The sequence below is a fragment of the Stenella coeruleoalba genome, assembly GCF_951394435.1.
Source record: "Stenella coeruleoalba genome assembly, chromosome: 20".
Classification (NCBI taxonomy): domain Eukaryota; kingdom Metazoa; phylum Chordata; class Mammalia; order Artiodactyla; family Delphinidae; genus Stenella; species Stenella coeruleoalba.
The window spans coordinates 47721705-47738741 of NC_137166.1; the positions used below are offsets into that span (position 1 = coordinate 47721705).

The 17037-nt window shown below is 56.7% G+C and overlaps 2 protein-coding genes across 2 annotated transcripts; both read right to left on the reverse strand.

Moving 5' to 3' along the window:
- Positions 1-853: 853 nt before the first annotated feature.
- On the reverse strand, positions 854-4091 carry CD79A (CD79a molecule). Its single transcript, XM_079908420.1, has 5 exons — positions 4012-4091; positions 2350-2643; positions 1915-2033; positions 1309-1377; positions 854-1179 (listed from the first exon to the last, which is right to left on the reverse strand). The coding sequence occupies exons 1-5, from the start codon at positions 4085-4087 to the stop codon at positions 1066-1068; spliced, it is 672 nt and encodes a 223-aa protein (XP_079764546.1). The 5' UTR covers positions 4088-4091; the 3' UTR covers positions 854-1065.
- A 3904-nt stretch (positions 4092-7995) lies between these two features.
- RPS19 (ribosomal protein S19) lies at positions 7996-15373 on the reverse strand. Its single transcript, XM_079907775.1, has 6 exons — positions 15322-15373; positions 14784-14854; positions 14410-14510; positions 9418-9601; positions 8933-8987; positions 7996-8060 (listed from the first exon to the last, which is right to left on the reverse strand). The coding sequence occupies exons 2-6, from the start codon at positions 14852-14854 to the stop codon at positions 8034-8036; spliced, it is 438 nt and encodes a 145-aa protein (XP_079763901.1). The 5' UTR covers positions 15322-15373; the 3' UTR covers positions 7996-8033.
- Between the last annotated feature and the right edge of the window lie 1664 nt (positions 15374-17037).

Genomic DNA, 17037 nt, shown 5'->3' on the forward strand with positions numbered 1-17037 from the left:
CTTCTCCCCGTTGTCTTTTCAACTCTTTGTCACTTTCTTCCTCAGAGCCTTCTCTCCCCATCTCTGGGTCTGGATCTTTCTGCATCGCCATCAGTCATTTCCCCAACTGTTGCTTACCCTAGAGTCTCAAGGGTCAGCCTCTCGATGTCCATTTTTCTATGGACCCTTCTTTCCTTCCCGTCTCTTCCAGCTGTCTCTCTGTCTCTCTCTGATGCCCTTTCTCCTCAGTGTCTTTCAATTCACTTGCTCTGTCTCTCCATCATTATCCTTGTCTCGATTTCCCTCCCCTATCTAGCTCAGAAACTCTATCTCTGTCCCTCTCTGTCAACCGCCTCCGGATTTCCCCACCATCCCCAGTTTAGGGCCACAAACTCTCCAAATCCCACTTCTACAAGTCCACTCCCAGAGAACAGGTGTGGCCATGGTCAGAATTTGGTACCAGTCTCACCAGACAGTCCACTGTGTCTTTGAGACTTAAATACGCATAAATGAATATGGTTACCTGGGTCCCCTCTGTGTCCCCCTCTGCTCAGGCACATGGCCTGGGTTGGGGACCTTCCCAAGACACTTCCTGGTTCTTCCAGGGGACAGCCAAGACTGGCTACCTGGTCCCAGGTGTGGGGAGTGGTCAGGAGCTGGGGGAGGAGGGGGCTGAGGTCCTGGACCTCTGGGTCCCAGAGGAGGGGGGGAAGTGGTCCCCATGAGATCCGTGACTCCTGCGAAGGTCTGCAGTTGGGAAGGATTTATTATCACTAAGTGGCCATGACAGAGCAGGGAGGGGGGAGGTGACACTAATGAGGCTGCTACAATCAGCTCCCCTAGAAGCAGCGACTAAGGGCTCATTACCCGCTGGATGGGGGGGAGCCTGGGAAAGGCAGTAAGGGGAGGATTGAGTTAGGGTGTGGGGAGGGGATGAGGACGGTCTAGAGGGAAGAAGAGTGGCCACTCCCAAGGGGGAAGTTGAGTCAGGATACTCCCAGGAAAGATTGTGAAAAGAGAGCGGGTCCCAAGGAAGTGGGGTGAGACACGGTTTGGGTGCCCAGCTGGGGGGGCAGCCCGGCTGGGTCACGGCTTCTCTAGCTGAACGTCTCCGATGTGGAGGCTACCCACATCCTGGTAGGTGCCCTGGAGGCCCCGGGAGATGTCCTCATACATGGAGCAGTCATCGAGGTTCAGGCCCTGGGGTGGAAACGGGGTGGTGAGCCTCAGGGCCCGGACGCCTGGCTCCCTGCTTCCCGGCCAACCTCAGGGAGGAACCCCGTAAGAGCCCCGCCCACAGACACGCACCTGTCCCCACCTTCCACTCACCTCATAAAGATTTTCATCTTCATAGTCATCCTGGACATCTGCCCCGAATTTCATGTTCTGCCACCGTTTCTGTTGGGGAATTGGGAGCCTCCGTGAATGGGGGAGAGAATGTGTTTTCAGACCCTCATGGAGGCCAGGAGGTGCTTTACCAGAAAGGGTAAGGGACATGCCCAGAGCCACATGTCCTGTAAATGGCAGGTCTCTCTGGGTCCAAGCCAGTGCCCTTTGGGCTGTCGCCACTGCCTGTTCTTCTCCACGAATAACAACAACAATAATAGTAAATGGCTGTAGTTGACCCGCGCCCTAAAGAGAGACTGGTGCTGGCCAGAGACTCTGGGAGGACACCAGCCCCCATCTTCCCTGGCCTTGGCTACATCTGGAGGCGACAGCACTCCTGGGTAGACGGGGAGAGTTGGACATCTCTGTGGGGGGCGGGGAATGTGAGGACACCCCTGGGGGGAGACTGAGCCAGGACGCCCCTCCGGGCCCAGCGCCATGTAAAATACTTTCCTTATATTAAATTCCTGACCCCCTCACAGCCCCTATGGGGGGGGGCTGCCATTCTGTCAAGTTTTAGGCGGGACCCTGGTCCCCGGCGCGGCTCACCCTGAACAGCAGCAGCGTCCCAGGCACCACGGCGCAGATGAGTAGGATGATGCCCTCGGCTGTGATAATGTTGTTCTTGGTGCCCTCGCCCATGTCCAGGAAGGGCCTGGGGAGTGGCTCTGTGAGGAGGGAGTGCCGCTCAGAGCCCAGCGCCTCGAGTCCTCCCCTCGCCTCCCGGCCACACTCGCATCGAGGCCCAAGACCACTGAAGTCCCCACCTTGCAGGTGAGAAAATCAATCAGCCACCGTGTGTGAGCCGGGGAGTGAGGATGCCCGAGATGCAGGAGCTCAGGCACTGGCTCCACCCCCCCCGCCCCCCCACCCCGCCCCTGTCACAGGTGAGGAAGCCAGCGGCCCTAGCGGCGGAGTGGTGTGCGCTCACCACGCACGCGCACGCGGAGGTATGGCCCCAGCTGTGGGGAGCTGTGCACTCACCACGCACGCGGAGGTAGGTCCCACAGGAGCGCTGGACCTTCTGGCCTTCCTTGACCTGGCACCTGTACATGCCCCTGTGGCTCTTGGTCACCTGCTGGATGACCAGCTCGCCCTTGGGGCCCGGGCTTGAGAGCTCCATCATCGGGGGCCACGTGGAGTTGCCCTGGAGGATGCGCCACCATGTGATGTTGGGGTTGCTGCCGTTGTGTCTGCACAGGAGGCGGACCTCGTCCCCAATGCTCGCCGTCACCGATGGTGGGCCCCAGTCCACCCACAGGGCCTGGCACCTGGGGCCTGCGGAGAGGCAAATGCGTGAGGGACCGTGAATGGAGACACAGGCCCAGCCCGGCCCCTGCTTCTACAGCGCTCCTGGCTGTGTGTGTGCATGTGTGAGTGGCGGGGGTGTGTGCAGAAGAGTGTGAGTGACACACTGCTGGGGGGTCCCCACTCGCCTCTCCAGAGCCACCTCCTGCCACCCTCTCCGTACCTGCTCCGAGCTTCGGCCCCACTGAGCTCACTGGCACTTGGATAGTCGGGTCCCCAGTGCTAGCAGTGCCCCCCAGGCAGCTCCTTCTAGAATCAGTTTGGGCATCACCTCCTCCTGCAGGCCTTCCTAGATTATTTTCTCACCCCAGCCCCAGCCTGGCCACACACCTGGCGCTTTATATATTGTGTATAACTGTCACAGAACCCTTAGACGTCGGTTCTCTCATTATCCCATTTTACAAGTGTGACAGCTGAGGCCCAGGGCGGCAGGAGTGGCTCAGGGGTTCGAACCCAGGCCCCCTGGCCCTGGGCCGCTTCCTGCCGGTTTGTGAGTCTGTCCTGCCCTGTGACCCTGGGCCTGCCCCTTGTCCTCCGTTTGCGTAACTTTGTGTGTGTCAAGCTGGGTGCCAGGGGTGAGTTCAGTGTTTGGGCTGGGCTGGGCGTTAGGGGAGGGCCTCAGCTAGGTGGTTGGCGGGAGGGGGCTGGGTGGCCCAGGCTGGGGAAGCCCCAGTTCTTGTGCCACTATCCCCCCCCTCCGCCCCCTCGCTGCCCTCGGGCCAGTCCACATGGCTGTCTGTGGCGGGAGGAGGAGAGAGGTGGCGGCAGAGGCAGCAACCTGAGGGTCACGGACTCCAAACTCAGCTCCCAGTGGAAATTTGGGGTGACTGGCCACCTCTCTAAACTCCGTCAAACGGGGTGCTCACAGCCCTGCCAGCTGGCCTTGCGTGAGAGAGGAAGGGGGAAGGTCACCGGCTCCCCCAGCACTGAGAAGGGGTTCCCTACCTAGGGGATGGTGACCGGGATTCAAGGCAGAGAAGGAGAAAAGCTTTTTCTCCCCTGAAACTGAGCACTACCCACAGTCCCCTCCCTGCCCCCAGCTCTGGAGCTCAGTCAAGGGCAGCCTTAGTTCCTTATTTTGATCTGGGGGGACGAGGGGGTGCGGAAGGTGTCTCTCGCCCTGCCTCCCCCACGGGGGATGCCCCTTCAATTTCGCTGAGCCCCCCTCCAGCCTCCCGTTGGCCTGCTTGGGACGGTCAAGCAGATGCAGTTTCTACGGGGTCTTTTCTAGACCCCTCCTGCCAGCTCCTCTCCCGTCCCCACTGCCTGGGCCCTCTCAACAGTCTCCCAGTTCCCCCCCCCCCACCTGCCCCCAGCACCTGCCTGTTGACCACGTACCCATGCTAGCAGCGAAGATCAAGAGGAGAAAGATGGTGGCATGCGGGGTTTGGCGGGCTCGGGGACCCCCAGGCATCTTCTCCCAGTGGGTTGTTTTGTCTGGGTAGCAGCGGCCCTGGGGTACCAGATCCCACCTCGGCCGAGCCCCAAACCCCGCCCCACTTCCTGCCCAGCCCTTCGGAGATGGGCTCCACTGGCCCCGCTGCTGGGTCCTTTGGTTGTCAGGTTGGGGGCAGCCCCTGCCGGGAGGCTTCAGGCTGTGAGTGGGGAGGAACTGCTCCCTGCACCTGTGGCCGCCACAACTCCCCCGAGAGGAGGCTGCTTGGGTGGGGGAAGAGGTTGGTTTAAGGCCTGGCTCGTCACTGCAAAGGAAGCCCGAGGGAGCCAGAGTTCGGGGTGCCTGCTGCGCACAGGTGGTCAGGGGACGTGGGTGGCTCCGAGCCTGGTCTTTCCTCTCACTGGCCTTGGGCAAAACGTGTCCCCTCTCTGAGCCTCCGTGTCCTCCCTCCTTGGGGTTGGAAAAGAGGATTTAAAGAGGTTGTGCATGCACAGCACTGAACACAGGGCCTGGCACGTAGTAGGTGCTCAGTAAATGTTAGTTACTGTTAATGCTCATGAGGAATACATGAGGCAGGCCCACCAGCTCCGTGACTAGGTGGTGGCTTCCCTTTCCAAGATTTGGCATTTTTAATTCAAGAGATAAGGATAAAAATATCTCCCTGATGTTGTGACATAAGTTGATGTTCCCGACACCCAAAGGGCCACGATGGGCTCTTTCTTGGTGTTCTTTCAGCCTCTCCACAAGTGGGCAAGGTAGGCCACCCCCCATTTTACAGTGGAGGAAGCTGAGGCCATCACAGAGAGGGAACACCATCACTGTTACTTGCCCAGTTTGTACAGTCTGGTGGTGGAGCAGGGATTCCAAGTCACTTATGTGTGACCAGCTTCCTTTGAGCATTATTGTAGGTCAAGTGGGAGGAAAATGAGGCCTGAGGGGTGGGGGGGGTGGGGGAATGACATGAGGTTGTTTAGATGTTTGTGAGCAGTTAGGGGACCATCTCATACATGCGCGCGCACACACACACACACAAGGAGACCCCATGAAAAAATTCACGGCAGGGAGATTTTTGGTAGCAAAAACTGGGAACAGACGAAAAGCCCATTTACAGGAGAAGGGATGCATAAATTGAGGTATAGTCAGTCAATGGCGTAGCACACAGCAGAAGAGGCCGAGCTTTGCTCGTCAACATGGCTGCATCTCAGAAACAACAAGAAAATGAGAAGAAATGTACTATGACAGGATCCGGCTGGCTTGTTTTCAAAAGGCAAAACAACAGCGTGTGCTGTTAGGGACACATGTGTCTACAGTAAAGGTGTAAACGCATGCAGGGGAGTGATACCCCACTCCCGAGAGGGGTTACCTCTGGGGGAAGCAAGGAGGTTGCGACTGGGAAGGGTACACAGAGGGCTTTGTCTGTCTTAGTTTTATGCCTTGCTTTACTTTTTAAGCTGGGTGGTGGGTTCATGGGTCTTATTTATTTATTTATTTTTGGCTGCGTGGGGTCTTCGTTGCTGCGCGCAGGCTTTCTCTAGTTGCGGCGAGCAGGGGCTACTCTTCGTTGCGGCGCATGGGCTTCTCATTGCGGTGGCTTCTCTTGTTGCGGAGCACGGGCTCTAGGCACGCGGGCTTCAGTAGTTGTGGCTCGTGGGCTCTAGAGCACAGGCTCAGTAGTTGTGCATGGGCTTAGTTGCTCCATGGCACGTGGGATCTTCCCGGACCAGGGCTCGAACCCGTGTCCCCTGCATTGGCAGGTGGATTCTTAACCACTGCGCCACCAGGGAAGTCCCATGGGTCTTTGTTACACTATTATGTATATATACTGTTTTGCATGCTTGAAGTATTTTTTTTTTTTTAAAAGGTGCAACTGTCACCCACACAGAAGAACATGGGCCTCAAGACTTCACACCTCCTGGGTTTGAATCTCAGCTCTGGTCATCTGAGCCTCAGTTTCTCTTCCTGTAATCTGGGCATAACCTCCCTACCTGTGAGGCTGTAAGAATATCACAGTGTGCTTAGCACAGTTCCTAGGACACAGTTCCTCTTCTCTGGCCCTCGGGCCTTCCCTCCTTCCCTCCAGGGACCCAGGTGTTCTGTTGGGTCCCTCTCTGTACAGCAGGTCATTAGCCCCTCTGTACTAAAGTTCTTCCTGTAACCCCCATGTAGGAAGACGTCTGGATCCAGACGCTGCAGCCCTTAGGAATTCACCTCCTTCAGCATCCTTCCTGGCTGAGCCGGTTTCCAGGCCCTCGACTGCCTCCCAGCGGCTGAAGCCGCCGCACTGTAGGCCCTCTCAGGCTCGCTGGCCTGCCTGGGCACCTCCACCTCCCGCTTACCCAGCACCCTGGTATCTGGCACTGTGAGCAAACCAGACGCTTGGCATTGCATTCCCAGGACGACCCTGGGAAATATCTTCATCCTCAATCAGCAAAAGAGGAAACTTAGGCCCCAAACAAGGACTGGCTGAAGGCCATGCCCAGGAGTGTAAGCCTTTGGGCCTCATTTTCCCCACTTCTAAGGGACAGTGCCCTGTAGTGGCTAGAGCCCGGGTCCAAATGCTGGCTTTGCCACCTCCTGGCTGTGGGACATCAGGCAAATTACCCAACCCGTGACTGATCTTCCCCATCTCCAAACTGCGCCTTTTGGTACCTATTTCACAGAGTATTAAGTGATATATTTATAAAGCACCTTGCACGTGGCAGGCTCTAGTCCAGTGTTTATTCAGATCAAATCTTCCAGTCCTGACAACTTCCAGGCTGGGGGAAATGACACCTCCATCCCCCACTGGGTGCAGGGACTCTTTGGTTTGATACTTTCCATTTTGGACATCTCGGTGCATCAGGTGTGCCTTTGAGCCAAGACTCGGCACCTCCCCGAATCCCTCAGGTAGGGGTAAGCAGCTTTACAGGCAGGAGCACAAGGCCGAGGGTAAGTTTGCTCAAGGTCGCACAGAATTTTGGGCAGTGTTGGAATTTGAACCCAAGTCATTGGGAGTTCAAAGCCAGGCTTGGCACTGGAAGGAAATGGGTTTGATCTGAGGAGTAACTTGGGATGCGGGAACCTCAGGGGTCTTGGCCTAGCCAGCTCAGGCCCAGCATCTTAGTTTTCCCCAAATGGGAGGTGGGCCAGGTCTCAAAGCGTGGTAAGGGGACCCTTCCAAAGCTTAGCACCTGCCTACTGGAAGCCCTTTGCACCTCCCACCTGGGCCAGGAGACCAATCACAGGTGGGGCTCCCGTCCCATTAGTGCAAAGAGCCAATCACCATGCAGAACTGTGGTGGGGGGGGCGACACCACGAGGGCCCTGGGAACTTGGCCTCTATGCAGGGGCCATGCCCCTCCCTTTGGGAGGGAAGTAGCAGCCCCCTGCCGGCCGGGTCCCTGCTGCAGCTTCAGCACTGCATCCCAATTCTTGGGGCAGGTACAGCTAGCTCCATCTTACAGCAGGGCCCAAGCCAGAGATCCCCAAAGTGAAGGCTCCCGTGTAGGTCAGGAAAAGGACGTGTATACCAGGCAGGCCACCTTGGGCTGGAAGCACACGAAGGACCGCCCCGAGTGACGGCTTTCCCTGTCCACTTCCTTCCAGAGAAGCAGCACCCGAGCCCCAGGGCCCTCCTGTTTTGTTCCAGCAGGGTCCAAGGCTCCACGTGGGGCCACTGCTTGAACTTTCCGTTTCTTTTTCTGAGACCCGCAAAGGCAAGGTGTGGGAGAGGAGCAAGGGCCCCCTGGGTCTTGCACCACCGTCTCGCCCACTTGGGGCAGAACCGTGTGAACCTGGAAGGCCAGGCCTCAGGTTTCCGAGGCTGTTGAGTACCACAGCCATCCAGGAAAGGCCCTGGCCCCCCTCTTTCTCAAGGGAAGGGAAGTGCAGTGCAGCGCTCCTTCCTCTTGCCCGGCCACCCCCCAATCAAGAGACCCAGACCAGGACTACGAACGAGGCAGTTTATTAACCCAGCATCGTTTGTTCTAATGCTTCTTGTTGGCAGCTGCCACCTGTGGGAAAGATGGACAAACAGTTAAGATCAGCTGTGGGGTCTGTGTTCAAGCACGTCACAGTAGCTCCCCAGTAGCTATGGGATGCCAGGCACCCTGATTCGTGGTTTACGTGTATTCATCTCATCCTATCCTCACAATCTTGGGTACCTCCCCATTTTACAGAAGGATAGAACTGGGACTCTCAAGGAAAGAGAGCGTTGTCGTGTGTTTCCAATCTGCCCATCACTCCACACTGCTGTTTGTGCCAGGCCCTGCTCTGCCCTGAAGAGCCACCTTCTCATTCCAGGCCACCCCAATCCCCAGAGGGCTGACACCTCCGTTCTCTTCTGACACTTAAGTGACTCAACAGTCCAAGACTCCCAGGAGGCCTGAGTCAAGAGGTCATGCCAGACCCCGGGGGCCTCTGTTGCCGTAGCTCATGGAATCGTCACCACCTCCCTCCGAGGTAGGCAAAAGCAGATCTCTCTACAGACGGGGAGCCTGGCTCCAGGTGAAGGGACTCTGGCCCAGGGTGTCTATAGTCAGTCAGCATCTGGATGGAGACCGGGGTTCTCAGGCACCCCAACACTCAGTAAGCATGAAGACTAAGGAAGAAAACACTGCAGCCGGGATCAGAAGGCTGACCGGGAAGAGGGAGTCGCGTGTGCGGGAGCGTGCCCTGCAGAAGCCCGCCCGGCGAGCCGCACCCTGGGCCTCCCTTCACCCAGGCACCTGCATTTTCAACCAGCCCCCACAGGAAGTCTGTCAGAAACGTTCTTTCTCCTGCACCCTCCTCCCCTTGGCTGTGCCCTCCAGGGGACGAAACTCCCATCTGACAAAACCCAGGCTCCAGAAACACCCAGGCGGTGACTGAGGTACCCAGCCCTCACCTGTCCAGCGATTCTGTCCAGATCTCTCTGTCCCTGAGGTGTTAGTTTGCGGCCCCTGTGGGAGAGAAGGGTCATATAGCCCCAGGTGAGTGCAGGCTCCCACCAGCATCCCTGATCCCTGCCAGGCCTCTCCTGGACACGAGCCAGGCTTTCCAAGAAGACACCTGGCCACAGGACCACATGACACCAGCCAAGTCCCACTGAGGTCCCTAGCCGGCTGCATTCCAACAAGCTGGAGGCTGGAGTGGGAGCTCCCCTGGGAGCTGATGGGGTGCCGTTTGTGCAAGCATTAGATCAAAAGCCCCGAAAAATCAATTGGGAAAAGCTAACGAGCAGGCTAATGAAAGCGGACAGTCGCTAAATTACCTTCCTGGAGCCTGGAGTAGTTAGCCAGAGAGGTCGAGGGGAGGCCCCGCGCTGTGCAGGATTCTGAAGAATCCCCTGCCTGGCTGGGGGGCAGGTGCACCGCCCCCCCCCCCACTTACCCATCTTGGTCCTTTTCCACCATTTTCAGCCCCTCCAGGGCCTGGAGGACCCGCCGGGCCACGCTCTTGGAGCCTCTGCTGAAGTGGCTGGGCATGACACCATTCCTCTGACGCCCCCCGTAGATCTTGGTCATGGAACCAACCCCAGCGCCGCCCCGGAGGTACAGGTGCCGTGCTGTGGAAGCTGGGTGGGAGGCAAGGGAGACTTGAGAACCCTTCTCAGGCAGAGAAGACGCTTCTCCACAGCTGAGGCAGCCTTAGGAAAGGGCCTTGCTCAAGGTCACAAATCTAGTTGTGTGCGGCAGCAGATTCTCACCTCACCGTTTTACAGTCAGGGAAACTGAAACGTGAGAATGCACGCCAAGCCCCCGTACCTGACCACCCCCCAGTTCAGGAGACTGGCGTGCACAGGCAGTGGAGGGACTGCCGTAGCCACGTGACCAGGCAGGCAACCCACCCCCACAGGGACTTGCTTAGCTGTTAGTGCCCAGCTGCGCTGCGAGGTGGACCTGAGGTTCTGTGGGGAGAGTCTAGCAAATGTTTAAGCCGTGACTGTCCCCCTTCATCTGCCTGGGAGCTCTGAAGGGCAGCAGAGCTGGAGAAGAGACCTACTGATCCTCCCACACCCCAGCGCTGGAGAGCTTAGGTAACAGTGGTAGCAGAGCTGACATCCTATGCAGCGGATGTTCCCAACCTGGAAGGTGCGTCACCCACTCTGTGGACTGGGATTCTGGTCCCTTGACGGGCTTGGGCAAGTCCCTCACCCACCCTGGCCAGCCTCCTTGGAAATCCTCTTCTGTTCAACTGGAACACTTGCCTGCCAAGCCCTATGCCATCTGCTTTTCACTCTCTCCTGAGGTAGTAACATGGCCTTAGCAGCCCGCCCGATACTGTGGCCTTGGCAAGTCACCTACCCTCCTCACCTGAGAACCGGGACAAAAAGTACCTCATTGAGCGCTACTGTGAAGATGCCATGAACGCGTCAGGTGCTACCTTCCTGTATGGAAAAGGTTAAACTCCACAGAGTACTCCTGGGCTCACGCCACAAGCTCCGTAGGGACAGCCCCTCCAGAAGGTTCTGCTCTTCTACCTCAGGGGGCCACTGAGGTTTGAAGAACTGGGGCCCAGGTGCTGGCCATCACACAGCCCTGCCTGGCTGAAAGCTCAAAGGTAGGGATTCAGGTCACCGCAGAGACCAGCACGTTAGATCCCCCTTAGTCCTGAAGATGAACGGGGGAGCCGAGGACTCATTCCTTCAATAATGACTTGCGCCAAGAGTCAGGGGGCGCTGGGCCATCTCCATGACCCGCCAGCGTCCTGAGCTGGGGGGAGGGGGAAGTGGCCAGGTGAGGTAGGCTCCTCCTTCCCTCCAGCTGCCCCTCCCAGAGCAGTTCCTGCGCACAACTTGTTCTCAGCCTCTCTCCTGCCCTCTAAGACCGTCTCCGGATACAGCCACAGGCTTCAGGGGCCAACAGTGCAGCACAAACCATGGCCACTTCTCCAGGACCACCGTGCAGCCTCTCCCTGATACCACTGCCTTTGTCCTCCGCGCACTTTAAAACCACTCTCCTTGGTTCTTTTCGTCCTCACCCCACCCCCCAGATCAGGGATCTGTCCCTCTTCCAGGCACCAAGCAGCCCACCCACTGCCAGGATCAAGAGTCACCTGTTACAAGCCACCCCCCCACAATCTTTCTGCCAGGAGTGACCTCACGGAAACTCGCCTTGAAGACCAGTGCAGATGCCCAACGGCTACGGCCACCCCCCTGCACCTGTCTGCTCACGCCCTGGCTCTAGGTGGAGATCTGCTCTCCCACTTGGGCTGGGGAAGGTGTAAGAGCCTTACGAAGGGGCTGAGATGAACACTCCTAATTTCATGAACGCCCGGAAGAGGCTGCACACTAGAAGTGAATCTTGCTGAACCAGGACCAGCGCTCAGCCCAATCTCAGCACGGAAAGGGGCGGGCTGTCTGGTACATGGGGTCTGAACCCCAACACTGCTCCCTGTCAGCTGCGACAGAGTCCACCCCCTTCAAGTGGTCTGCGCCATGGTACTGAGGGGGACAACTTACTTCAACCCTGAGCAGTGACTGGCAAGGAACAAACTCCAATAAAGCTCAACCTTAGTTTCTCCCAGGGGGAGCTTCACGTCTTTCTTAATGACGTATAAAATTATCTGGTGCAGGAGAATTCCCTGGTGGTCCAGCGGTTAGGACTCTACCCTTTCACTGCAGGGGCCTGGGTTCAATCCCTGGTTGGGGAACTAAGATCTTGCAAGCTGAGCAGCACGACACACACACACACAGACACAGACACAGCACTCAGGCGCCCCAGTCCAACAGCTGCTCACTCACCGCTGGACACCTACTGAAACACACACTGTATTCTTATTCTTACCTCCCCCCAAGCAGACCCTTCTGAGAACTGAGGTCAAGAAGCCTGTCTAGGGCCACACTGCACCACTCCCTTTCAAAGCCCTGCAGTGGTCCCCCCTTGACACTGCTCCTCCCCTCAGAGCACTCTCCCCACTCCCCTGAAACAGGCTCTTTCTATCTCTACACCTCACCCCTCACACACACTGCCCCCTACACCACTGCCTGGTGAGTGCTCTCCCCTACAGGTCTGCAGCTCTTGCGGACCACCCTCAAGGCCCTGCCATCTACCTCTGCCCTCTGTATCCCCCATACCTGAGGTCAATAGCTGCCCACACCGTGCTGGCTCTCATATGGCTCCAGCATTTGACCCCCACTGCCCTGTTGCCCTCACTGCCAGAGCTCAGCCTCCCAGGACAGGTCGCTATCCCACTGGCTTCAGCTCCAAACCCCTGAGGGGGCCCACGATCCAGAGGAGGAAAAGCAAATACGGCAGACTGTGGTTTTGGAGTCAGCCTGCCACACCCTCCCACGGCCGTCACCGGTCTGTATCTCACTTTTCTCCTGGATAAATGACTATCTCCTATGACTCCACCTGTCCAGAGTATGGACTGACCAAACTAAGTGGGAGCACTCTAGACTCCAACAGAGGTCGGCAGACTTTCCCTGTAAAGGGTCGGAGAGTAGACCATGTAGCCTGTGGCATCGGCAACTCTCGCCTGTCATGATTTTATACAAACAGGCATGGCTGTGCCCCAACAACGCGCACACAACACACCCTGGTCTAGAACCCTTACACTGTGCCACTAGGGCAGCTGGGGAACTGAAGTCAAAAGCGAGCGTTGGAAATGCCAAGGGAGAGCAGCAGGGCAGGCAGAGGACGCACACCCAGCGTGATGTGTTGGCGAAGGCGCGCAGTGGGCAGAAAGGGGCCGCAGCAACTGTAGAGACGGCCAGCAGGCTCAACTCGGTGTGTGTTACCCAGGGTCCTTTCCCCATTTCCCCGTAATCTCTCCCCACCTAAAAAATAAAGTACAAAACGCTGCCAAGGGGACAGAGCTGCCCCCACCTCCAATCGTGACAAGAGTCGGGCAGACTGTGGCATCAGCAGCTGGCAGACCACAAGCATGTTAACCTCCCTGACATCAACTGCAAATCGGCAAGTTTTTGTTAGGTACAGGTTATACAAAATATGCGTATTCACCTCATCAAATGGGAAAAGCTACGAGATTCTTTCTCCTCATCTTAGATCCAAAGTTGCCTTGCTTGACCTATCGGCTCTTGAGGCATCACCAAAGAGCAGTCAGGACCAGGCATGCCTTGCTTCCCAAGATGGGTGGATGACAGAGGTAGTGGTGGTCTCGTCCAGGCCCCGCCACCACTGATTGTGTGCCCGGGAGGTCAAGTCAGCTCCCCTTCACCAGACCCATTTTTCTGCCCAGATATGCTACCCATCCCACTCATCTCACAGACTTGACCTTTTAGTCCTCAGGGGTCAGAGACTGTAGCTGAGCATGCTGGCCCCTATACCCAGTCTAGGGCCTGAAAGATTGGCCCACCATCTACAAAATACTTCATGCTCCGAGGTGCTGGGCACCTTATACCAAGGTCAACTCTTCTCAAGGTCATTCTGGAGTTTTATCCAAACTCTGCTTCCCACCTACAGACAAGCTCTGGTAAGGACAGAGCCCCCACTTCACACAGGATGGCTGAAGACAAGAGAGGCCGAGAGCCTTTAGTGAAAGCCCTGTGCAGAGGCTGCCACCTTGGCACAATCCAGCCTTGAACCCCATCCCCTACTCCCAAGGTAAGCCTCCATGGGGGTGACTGGAGAAACTTGAAACATTACAGACAGATGAGGCAACACTAGCACTAGCACTATGCAATCAGGGGCTACACTTAAAATCAGCCCTTCAGGGGCTTCCCTGGTGGCGCAGTGGTTGGGAGTTCGCCTGCCGATGCAGGGGACATGGGTTCGTGCCCCGGTCTGGAAAGATCCCACATGCCGCGGAGCAGCTAGGCCCGTGAGCCATGGCCGCTGAGCCTGCGCGTCCGGAGCCCGTGCTCCGCAACACGAGAGGCCATGGCAGTGAGAGGCCCCCGTACCACAAAATAAAAATCAGTCCTTCAAAGTCATTACTAAAGGATTAATAAGAAGATAAAAAAAGGGACCAGTACAGGGTGACCATAAGGTTTTCTTCAGGACACTTGAGGCTTGCCAAGATCTAGAGCAACGAGTGACCTGATCAGATCTCCAGCCCCTTAGTTACGAACAACTCATTTAACGAGACAGTCTAGTGTGACGATCTGAACAATAAAACAGACCCATAGGCATTAAAAGGACAATGCCTCTCTCTAAAATGAACCACCTCCAGGCAAAATACGAACACCCTACTCATTTGTCCCTGGGTCCCCCACAAGACTCAGAGGAAAGCACAGGTCCTCACGTGAATCTCTTACAAATGAAGAAACAGATTCAGAGTACAAAATAATTGAATGTCACAAAAAACATGCAGTGATAAAGTCAAAGATTTCTCTCTTGTTATTTCTGGGGGCAAGTAAGAGCTCACAAAGGGGACACCCAGCCCCCCACGCCCCAGCCAAAGGCCCCAGTTCCTCACCAGCTCGTGTGTAGAACCAATTCTCATCATAGGGAGCGAGCTCTTTATGCTTGGCCAGCTTGACAGTGTCCACCCATTCAGGGACTTTCAGCTTCCCGGACCTGGGACCAAGACAGCGAGAAAGGCACAATTCAGGAATCTCCACAAACTCCATCCCAATTCGCTCCCCTCAACACAACTGTAGATCAAGAAGAGCCCAATGTGTCCCAAAATACAAAGAGACTGAAACTCAAACACAACTCAGGCCTCATGTAGAAAGGATGGATCCCACAGAGACCTCCAACAAGCCTCCCCAGACTGAAAGCCTGCGGGCGCTGAGGGATCAGGCAAAGGCGACAGCCTCCACCCACTCGGACCGCAATCCCCACACTCACTTTTTGAGGAAGGCTGCCAGAGCTCTGACGAACTCCTGCTGGTTCACGTCCTTTACAGTAACTCCAGGCATCTGCGGGAAAAATCGAGCATGTGAACACAGGATTGATGGAGACGACTGACAAGGGTCGGGGGCCAGCCCCAACGCGATCTAAACCGTCGCACTCTCCATACTTCCGAAGGCCCTACTTCAATTCCCCGCTTTAAAGACCCCTGCGCCTGTGGGTCCTACAGAACTCACTGACGCCCATGGTCTCTCCGGGTCGCACGAACACTACCTGCCCCCGTTTGTGAAGACGCTGTATGACCCCAACCCCTGATTCTGGGGTCCCCCGCACTCCCCGCTGCCCACCAAGGCCAGCCTCGGTTCCCGGAGAGCGCGAAACAGACATGCCCGGGCCTGCAGCTCGCACGTGGCCTCAACTCCAGGGGGCGGGGCGGCCCCGCGCGGGTACCCCGGAGCTCCCAGGCACACGCTCCGGGATCGCGAATCGGGCCCCGACACCCCGCACCCGGTTCGGACCGGAGCACTCAGCTTACCGTGCGGCTTCCAAGCTGCCAGCCAGGGAAAAGGGAGCAACGGGGTTTCCCGGGCGCACAAGTCGGGCGTTGGTTATCGCGAGAGTTCCGAGAACTCGCGAGAACGGGGTTAGGAAAAAAGCGGCCGCGCCTCTCTCAGGGCAAATGTGGCTTCCCCTCCGTGAACGTGGGAGGGTGTGGCGTGAGGGCGGAGGCTTGTTTCCTCCCCGCCCTTCCTTCTCCTGCAGCTTGAGGAGCTCTCGTCTTGAGTTGGAGGGAATCTAGCTTCGTTTGCGTTGATCATGCATGGAACAAACAGCGGCGGAGACTGTATCTCCTGGCGGAAGTTATGGGTGGGCAGGAAAGAGACCTGGCTACTCCTGGCGCCACCAGCGGGACGACCACTTTTCCGGGTGGAAGTGGCTTTTCTGGCCGGAAGTGGGGCTAGTAAGGGCGGAACTGTGACCGGGAGACCAGGGGAAGGGCAGCGAAGAAATGTGTCCACCACCTACCCTTCCTCAACCAGCAGTACTCGCGAGAGCGGAAGGGGACGGAAGCCGCACCCTTCTTAGGGCGGAAATTGCTTCACCACAGCCCAGGAGAGCGGAGTGGGAATGAGGCAGTGGAGGCGGGGAGCAGATAAGGTCAGGGGCAAAGGGACAGAGGCGGGACCTTCCGAGAAGCTCAGCTCTGCCTCCTAGCGCCTGAGTTTCTTCGCAGTTAGTGCGCACATATTAATTCTATCAACAAATACTTTTTGTGTGCCTACTCTGTGCAAGGCACAGGTAAACATTATGTAGTATTACGTGCATTATCTAGTTTAATCCTTCTAAGGTCCAACACCCAAGAACACAAAGAACACACCTGTGGTTTGATAAAGTTGCTAACTTGCTGCAAGGAGAAAACATTTTTTTTTTTTTTTTTGCTGTGCGCGGGCCTCTCACTGTTGTGGCCTCTCCCGTTGTGGAGCACAGGCTCCGGACGCACAAGCTCAGCGGCCATGGCTCACGGGCCCAGCCGCTCCGCGGCATGTGGAATCTTCCCGGACTGGGGCACAGAACCCGTATCCCCTGCATCGGCAGGCGGACTCTCAACCACTGCGCCACCAGGGAAGCCCAAGGAGCAAGCATTTAATGTGAATCCTAATGTAAACCATACTGTGTCAGTGTAGATTCAGCCGGTGTAACAAATGAACCACTCTGGTGTAGGATGCTGGTAGTGGGGGAGGCTGTGGGAGGGCCGGGGGACTATGAGAACTCTTACTTTCTGCTTAATTTTGCTGTGAACTTAAAAACTACTCAAAAGAAAAAAAACCCACCTCTTAAAAAGTGGTTCGAGGGTAGGAAGTTGTTTATGTTGTGATGAGGGGAGAGGCCACGTTAGAGTACATTAACTCTGTAGGAAAAAGAAATTCCTAAGGAATCAAGACAGCGTGGTTCACTTAGTCATCTATTCTGAGAACCCACAGAGGAGTTGCACGCAGGCCCTGCCCTCTGAGAGTACTTATGCTTGGAAGGGAAGACATAGTTGGACAGAGACGGGCACAGCTCAGGGTGATCAGGCCTGCAAACTGCGGGCCAAGGGCCCCTAAGGAATGTAAGGAAGTCTACCTAAGGGGCTTATCAGAGACATTGTCAGATGAAAAGGATGGGGGTCTATGCAGGGCATGGGTTATAGGACTGTCCATGTGTCTATACTGGCGGCTGCAGAGCCAGCTACACAATGGGACAGGGATAC

Bases quoted from the DNA above. Each gene is read 5' to 3' on its own strand.
- CD79A (XM_079908420.1), bottom strand. From the start codon at position 4,087: ATGCCTGGGGGTCCCCGAGCCCGCCAAACCCCGCATGCCACCATCTTT. The intron at 2,644-4,011 runs GTACGTGGTCAA...GCCTCTCCGCAG, and splicing joins GATCTTCGCTGCTAGCATGG to GCCCCAGGTGCCAGGCCCTG. The intron at 1,378-1,914 runs GTGAGCCGCGCC...ATTCCCCAACAG, and splicing joins GGACGCTGCTGCTGTTCAGG to AAACGGTGGCAGAACATGAA.
- RPS19 (XM_079907775.1), bottom strand. From the start codon at position 14,854: ATGCCTGGAGTTACTGTAAAGGACGTGAACCAGCAGGAGTTCGTCAGA. The intron at 9,602-14,409 runs GTGAGGAACTGG...CCTCCCACCCAG, and splicing joins TTGGTTCTACACACGAGCTG to CTTCCACAGCACGGCACCTG. The intron at 8,988-9,417 runs GTAAGTGGGGGG...TCTCTCCCACAG, and splicing joins GTGGAAAAGGACCAAGATGG to GGGCCGCAAACTAACACCTC.